Below are 8234 nucleotides of genomic sequence, written 5' to 3'. Positions count from 1 at the left end.
AACACACCCCAAGGCAACAGAACTGGCCCTTTCATGGAGAACCAGAGTTGTTTGACTCTGCAGTCCCAGCCCCTTTTCCAGAAAGGCTACTCCAGCTGCTTGATGCCACAGGGGTAGATGTTTCTTTCTGTTTATTTTTCTTCTCCTTTTCCTGCTTATTGTCTTGCCCATCATTTCCTGCGTCCCACACAGTTAGAAGTGGTAACTCATGTCCTCACAGTATTGATCCTTTCAGAAGAAGTGAAGCATCACAGGAAGGCTGATCTTGTCTCCTTTCCCTCTAGAGTCACTACAAAAATCAGAAGTAATAGTGTTCTCAGAAAGTACATGTCAGCTACCACAGCTGGTACTGCTGAAATTCATACACAACCAGTGAGCCCACACAAAAGCAAAAGGCAGCTCCAACTGGGGATTCTGGTTTGGAGTCCTCTGGTCTCACAGCTGCCTTCTAGAAGAGTAAAGCCAGATGCAGAGGTGGTGTCTTCAAAGGCTGTCACTGGGGCAGGAGAGCCCCATTCCTCTGAGAAGACATGTTCAGGCAGTTCTTATTAATTCAAAAAAAGGATATTGTTTTGATTTAATAGCTGGTCCCTGACTGCACCCCAACAGAGCATTCTGCTGGGCTCTTTCCCAGCTGAATGCCATGGGCTGACAAAGTGACAAAACAGCTGCCTTCACCTTGAAGGCACCTGTGACCTACAGCCAAGATTGCCATGCAGACCCATCTCTCCGAAAGACATTTTTGCTTTGTTGTTGATTAATCTGCCTTCAGTTATTGCTATGAAAATGTCATCCCCACCAATGAGCATCTGGCAGGGAAGAGAGGTGCAAGGGCCTCTCTGAAGCAAGACCTGTGTTTCACTTACAACCTGAAATACATGTACATGAGCAGCATCTTTCAGATTGGAGACAGTCACTTTACATACATGTTTATGTCTCTGAGTGTTGCCTCCACCACTTCCCAGCACATTGACAGTGACAGTTTCAGGGATGTGCCAAACCATACTCATTGCTGGCAATGTTCTGATTTTCTCTTAACTCAAGTTTCCATAACCACGTGCTCACGGAACAAACAAGTCCAAGAAATTTTCTGTCTCGAAAACCAGAGGAGCACAAATTTGGCCAGACTGATGGGGAAATGCTTGGCTAAGTCATCTCAATGGGAGAACTAGTGTGAAGCCAAAGGCGTATTCAACAGGCAGTCGGATCAGGCAGTATTCAAGGCTATTGAGGTTTTGTTCTTCCCTGTGTTCACTGTTTTACAGAGACATATTCTCCAGACTAAAATTGAATTAGGTTTCCAGTCCCTCATTTGTCACAATGGAGTCGGAGACAGGGATGTGACATGCACACACTGAGGATCATGTGGTAACAGCCTCGTTTATTGTCTGGCAGCTCCTTTTATAGGGTTTTCAAATGTCCCATGCTTACAGACATGATTGGTCAAGGGCCTTAACCCTGCCTAGCTCACTGGCCAACGGTATGGGTGCATCCATGCTCCAAAGGGGTTGGCTCAGGTCCTCTGGCTGGGTTTGAATTTGACCTACCCTTGTCATCTCTACTTTGAACTAGGCTGGTTGAGCTGGTATCTGTTAAGCCAAAACAACCATGCAGATATTGTCTAGCTATATCTATTACACTCATTCATACTTAAGAACAATAAGTTGGATTCCAAACAACTGCTTTAAAGGCATGTACACTTGCAAACTCTAATGAGACACTCCCTGTGCACAGACAGCAAAGCCCAGAGCAATGTCCCTGAGTCCCCTGTGGTCTTTTACCTCTGTCATTTTGCCACTGTCCAGGAACTGTTCAGGTCAGGTTGTTGGCCACACCAGAACCATTCTCACACATAAACAGTATCATCAGTCAAGTTCCCATGCCCAGAAATGTTCCTGGTGTTCTCCATCTCCTTGGCATAGATGGGGCTGTAAGATCCATTTTATTCCAAGGATGGTTTTAAATGCTCCCACAATCCCAAAACAGCTCAAGTTTGGCAAAATCACATTTATTTGGAAGTAAGCAGCTTTCTCTGACCCAGGTTTTTGGTAGGTACCAGGTGCTCTGCACACCTGAGTAGAGAGCAAGCCCAGTGCCAGGCTGGCAGCTCCAGCCAACCAGGCTCAAGAATGGGACCAGGGCAGGGCAGGGAGTCTGAGGAATTCCATGCCAAAATGCCTTCAGCAGCCTCAGAGACAAAGCAGGTGGAAGACACAGGAAGAGTGAAACATTTCACTTGCAAACAGAGAAACTGGCAGGCAAAGTCTCTAATAAGGCAAAGCTGAGTCTGAACTCTGTCATTGTTTGGCCTCAGTCTCTCTTGAGTCCCTGACTCTGATGGCATTAACTTGTCCCTCTCTGGCAGAGGTAATAGACTACGGAGACTTCATCTGGAGGCTAATTACTCTTGCACAACTGATGCAAGAAACCCATGCTGAGGGAAGTGTATTTATGGAGCGATGCTCCTGAGTAATGGTACTGCAGATTTCAAGCCATGTCTCTGCTAAGTGAACCCAACAAGCACTGCCTCAGCTTCCTCCAGAGAAACACAAAGTTGCTGCTTTAACCAGCGCTGAATTAAAATTCCATATGAGGATCAGCTGGACAGACCTCATACACTTGCAGGAGGGGTTGGCTTGGGAGGGGAGGTGGAAATGCCTTTTTGCCCAGAGCTGGGAGGGTAGGAGGGAGACACAGGAAATTTCCATCTTGCTTGATAGATGCCCCTTTGGGGAGCACAGCAGCCTGGAGACTTTGCCAGAGACCAGGAAACATGTTCACTTCTTAGGTCTGTCATGGGGACTTAGAAAAGTGGTCTGCTACCCCTTTCCAGCCCCCAAATGCCTGTCTGGTCTTGGAGACCAGCTTTGGGACATCCATCGCTTGTGACAGGGGGCAGGCTGCTACTTGGGACCACAGCACCCTGCTGTGGGCCCAGCTAGGATCAGGGATTGTCCATCACTGCTCCCTTGTGTGTGCACACCTGCAAAGACTTCCCTTTAGCCAGCTGAGGACACAGCTGGACCCAGGCCAGAGGTGTGGCAAGGAACCAAGGTGGTGGCAGAGCATCATCCTAGACCCACCCATGAGAGGGGTTCAGCCCCTCATCCCCTCTAGCACCCAGTTTAAATCTGCAGAGATCCACTCCAGCTATTCCTCAGGCTTTCCAGGGCAACATGTGTCTGGAACAACCTGATTGCCTCCACCTATCTATAGAACAAGCCCAGGACAGCCAGAAAAGAGAATGGAAACTGCTACTGATCTAATTTGATTTCATTTTACTTCTTTTTTATTTTCTTGGCTCTCAGAAATGTGTTTAGTCTGGATTGAGGTTACAACCCGAGTAATGCCTCCCTGCCTAAAAAACACCTAAACTGTTACCATAACAACCTGACTCTGCGCTTTATTACCATGGCGATTCTCAGGAATTATTAAATACTGTGCATGTTTGGTGCATCTGGTGCCAAGCTCAGGTTGGGATCCTTCTTCCCCCCACAATCTGTCTGTCTGTCTCATCATGTTTAACTCTTCCATTCCCTCAGTCCAGACTGCCATGGCAGAGGAAAGAGGTGTGTATCATCTGGGACTTTGGTGTTTTCCCCACCACAGATACACCTGCATGACCAGTGTTTTCCAGGTGGGTCAAGTCACCTCTTTATTTCTGCAATTGTACAGCCAGTGATTCCATAAGTAGAAGATTTCCCTTTGCAGGCAGTTCAGCAGGGGGAAATGCTCTCACTTGCCTTTTTCTGCTGTCTCCCTGCTGCCTGTCTAGAAAGATGAAATTCCAGCTGGAGCAGAATCACAGCAAATGGGGACCAGCCCAAAGACAGGGAGCTGTGCCTGGAGGAGGATGGCAAAGGTCCAGGGCAGGTTGCTCTTGGTGGGCAGGACAACTTGACTGACCACAGAGTCATAGAGTCAAAGAATCATTAAGGTTGGGAAGAACCTCCAAGGCCATGTACTGCCTAAAATCATGGATGTTTTCAGAGAAGGGATGCAGACTAGACAGACCAGTGGCTCAGACCGGTGTAACCAGTCCCACAGGTTTGTGTTCCACTGCTAGGAGATTTCAGATGAGACTCAATGGCTGGTCCTCAGTCTGCCACTGATGTGACGATCCATCTAAGCACATCACTTCCCTCCCTGTCCCTCCACCAGTGTCTCTTAGACATGCTTGAACAGCTCCTGGCACCCCAGTGGCACTCTGGAAGTTATCATGCTACAAGAAACAATTACAAAAAAAAAAAAAAATTAAAATATAGTAATAAATAACAGTTAAAAAAAAGTTTGAATTTTCTTGGGAGCTGGTACTCACTTGTTTATCCTAAATGAGTAGGTGGTGGATGAAAAACCACAACTTTGTGGGGGAAGGCAGCAGAAAGAGCTGTTATGGTCTGCTTTCCTCAACAAGCCCTTCAGTAGCAACCTCATCCTCCAGTTGCAGAACTCATGTCTCTAGGGCAGGACAGCTGGGTTTTCAGAATCTGAGATAACAGCTCTTCCCCTGAGATCTGGGGAGCATCATGGTACCCTCAGTGCCCTCCCTTAAGCAACCATAACTTCACCTCAAGATGGTCTTTAGACCCATAACCTCAGATTCAAGGGGTTCCTTCATGATGCCAGCCTTCTTTTCCACAAATAATTCCTCCTCAGTGGGATAATCACCCTTTAATTGGGAATCTAATGGGATAAAGACATATGCAAGTGCTTTAAGTGTCTTAATCTTGTGTCTGCACAAGGAAGGCAGAAGCATATGGAGACACGTACTGTAATACGCCAAATGAGGATGGTGCCACCAGCTGCTTCCTCTGAGGATCCTCCTCTTAGTCCACACACTCTGTTGATGCAGGCATGTCCTTGATGCAGACATATCCCTGATGCCAGGAAAGAGCCTGGACAAGCTCTTGTCCACCCCAAGAGGGTGGACAAGCCAATGTAAGGTTGGGCTCTTGCCCCAAGGACCCATGAGGAAAATGTTCCCTCTCCCAGCTGAGTCCTGAGCAAGCTGCACCTGCCTCAGCAGGTACCCAGCTCTGCTTTCTGAGGTGTTTCATTGCTCCTCCAGCTCATGAGTACATGAGCCTTCTGTGGATGATGTTTCTCCTTACCTCTGGAACAATCCACAGCACAAAAGGGTTGAAGACCCCCATGCCCCATTCCTGGATGGATTCCTCTAAGGATACATGGCAGGACCCTCACCACACACACCAGCTGTCACACCCCTGGCAGAGGTGGGGACAGCTGAGATTTGCGACCAGCTGCTTCACTCATGGTATTGCTTCAGGGCAAAAGTAAATGTGATCCTTTCATTGCATTAGCAGCTTTCCCTGTGCTTTGCTCTCCTTGCTAGCATTGGAAGGTTTCTTCAGTCTTCTGTGAGTTGTCCTTTGCATTGGGGCCACAGCTGGTGGATGGACTGGCAAGAGGGACCAACTGCCAGCCGAAAGCAGGATGGGATGGGAGTTCAGTGAGTGCATCTGGGTTATCCTGTGACAGCACAACAGCCTGGAGATGCAGATACACCTTTAGGTTAAAAACACAAGTACAGCCCAAGTGTTTGCAGAGCTTGGGTCATTGCCTGCTTTGGGGTTTTTCATGTCTCACCCTCACCTCTGACCAGGCAGTGCTCCTGAAATGGGTGTGGTTTGTATTCACATACAAAGAGATTGTGGAATCATGGAATCCCAGAATGGTTTGGGTTGGGAGGGATGTTTAAGCCCATCCAGTTCCAACCCCTGCCATGGGCCAGCCTGGCCTTGGACATTTACAGGGATGGGGCAACCACAGCTTTTCTGGGCAACCTGTGCCAGTTTGCATCCAAGGCATCACTCTGAGCAGTCTATTCCAGGAGATCAATGGCCACAACACTCCTCGCAGCAGCAGAGACCAAAATCCCCTTCCAGGCTGCTGTGTGAGGGCACTTTACATGTGGCAGCAAGGCAGCAGACCCTCTGCACTTAGAAGGTGGCTCAAGTCTGCAGACCTGCAACTCCTCATAAAAAACAGAGCTGCCTGTTCAACCATTCCAATGCCACCAACAGGACATTTCAGAGTTCTGAATCGCATATTCCGCACCTTCTGCCATGTTGTCGGTGCACTCCTAAGGCTGACACAGGCAACAAGTCAGTGGAAGCAACCAGAGACAGTGGGAGCAACCAGAGCACTACACTGGTCCTGCTCTGCATCGTGTGGGAACCTGAGAAGGTACTCAGCAAATAACAATTAATTACAAAACATTCTCTAATCATGTTTTTTTTTTCCCTCTGGGAAAGGCAGAGATCTGTTCCTCTATATTTACATCCAAGTAGCTCAGGTCATCAGCTCCTCCAGTTTCCAGGATTCCTTTCCCACTACAGAAGTGAACCTAAAAGGAATATTGTTCGTGCAACAAAACACAAATTATTTCTACCTCACACCCACAGCCAGAGCTGTATTTCCCTCACAGAACAAAGGTCAGGAGTCTTCCTCCTCTCACATGATTCATCTTTGACCGCTCATCAGGATCAGAAGAGCTAGAGGTTTTAACTCAAAGGCTGAAATCTTGCTTTGCAAGAGGCAGTCAGAGCATTTGTATGAGTCTCTGTTTCAGCACTGTGCAGGCATTCAACACAAGCCTGGAATTCACAGTTCTTGATGAATTTATTTGCTAGTGGAAAGTGATACTTGCCTGTGAAAAATTATAGTGGTTTCTGCTTTAAAGAAGTACCTCTAATTACACTTCAGGGTGAGACAATTATATCTGGAACTAGGATTGAAATTCCTGAACTACACAGATACAGAAATAATAAAGACAACACAAAATTCTGTTGAAACAGGTTGTTTTTTTTCCTGAATGTTCACCAGTTTTCAAAAATTACAAAACCTCAAGGACTGTAACAGTGCAGCACTTGGAAAAAGAGGCTGGTGTGTACAAAAACAAGCATGCTTTTGTGGTAGGGGTGGGGAAGGGTTTATATTTATCTGGGTCCTTTTCTTCCTCCACCATAGTGTGAAAGAAGAAAGTACAAGTTTATTTAACAGGATAGCTCAGGAAAATAAGGAAGAACATGCTTGCCCTGTTACAAAACTACCAGAAGATGCATGCTTGAGGTCCAAAACACAACAGACTGACATTTTTTAGCATGCAGACTTTGTTTTATGACCCACATGATGCTTGCCTTCCCCTGCCCCTCTCAAAGACAAGGTCTGTGCCCTGTATTTTGGTCTCCCATTAGTTTGGTTTTTTTTTTTTTTTTTTTCTTTTTGTAATGACTTATTTGCCTTTTTTTTGAATCCCTAAATCCCAGGTAGCGGTATCCAAGGTAACAGCAGTAAAGAGTCCAGATCTCCGTATTATCACTATTTCTGCAAGCTTCATGCAAAACTTAAGCCATTTCTGTATGCAACACAATGCTGGTGATTTATTGTGCTTCTCACAGCCCTGGGGTAGTTTACCCATTCACCACCACATTTTGCTGAATGGGAAGAGCACGTTTGCTTTCCCATAGACACAGACAGACTAAAAGATCCCTCCCCCTGCCCCACTCCCCCCAGTTGCCCCAAACACATGGCAATGTGCATCTCAACACCAGGTCCAGACAGTTCACTTGCCTATAAGAGCCTGGTGGCTTCAGTAAAGTCCCATGATTGCAGCGCCCACGTCCTTGGAAGGTCTTCGGTCCTTCACCAGAAAGTTAATCATGCTCTCAGACTTGATGAGCAAGTTGCAGCCCAAAAAGAAGATGCCAAACATCACAGTCAAGGAGAGGATGCAGAGGACAGCAATCTGCACCACCCTTGTGATGAAAAGGTTCCTCTCATCGGGTGCCAGGACCAATGAGCCGCCATCAGTCGCCAGCACCATGCTGGTCCCATTGCAGCAGGCCATGAGCACCCCCAAGCCCTGAGTCCTGTTGGGGTCAGCTGCCCACTCCAGGAGAGTCTGGTTGAAAAAGGATCCATTCATGGTCTATGTGTGACCCCAAATCTTCAGGAAAGGTAAAAGGGAAGCTTGTTGTCCCCCTGTCCACCCTCCACAGGCCAGGGCTCGGCAGCTCCAAGCCCCCTCCTGCCTTTCCTCTCTCAGCGTCCGGGATGGAGAGGGAACTTCCTCAAGGCTGTGAGCAGGTGGGAAGCCAGTCCGTGCAGCTGACGGATGGCTGGATCCCAGATCCCTCCTGGCAGAGCGTTAGCACAAGCCCCCAAACAATCAAAAGGAGAGAGAGAGAAGAATAAAGAGACTTGGGGGAGAG

At 47.5% G+C, this 8234-nt stretch overlaps 1 protein-coding gene across 1 annotated transcript; it reads right to left on the bottom strand.

Moving 5' to 3' along the window:
• Window positions 1-7612: 7612 nt before the first annotated feature.
• On the bottom strand, window positions 7613-7948 carry RPRML (reprimo like). The gene has a single exon (XM_066204740.1). It carries the CDS (start codon window positions 7946-7948, stop codon window positions 7613-7615), a length of 336 nt encoding a protein of 111 aa, XP_066060837.1.
• Window positions 7949-8234: the final 286 nt, after the last annotated feature.

This window comes from Chamaea fasciata, unplaced genomic scaffold (assembly GCF_029207755.1).
Source record: "Chamaea fasciata isolate MVZ Bird 193981 ecotype frontalis unplaced genomic scaffold, bChaFas1.0.hap1 SCAF_27, whole genome shotgun sequence".
NCBI lineage: Eukaryota > Metazoa > Chordata > Aves > Passeriformes > Sylviidae > Chamaea > Chamaea fasciata.
The sequence above is the reverse complement of the archived record's forward strand: the minus strand, read 5'-3'. Positions and strand labels throughout refer to the sequence as shown.

What these genes read in the sequence shown, in the direction of transcription:
- RPRML (XM_066204740.1), bottom strand. Translation starts at nt 7,948, where the DNA reads ATGAATGGATCCTTTTTCAACCAGACTCTCCTGGAGTGGGCAGCTGAC.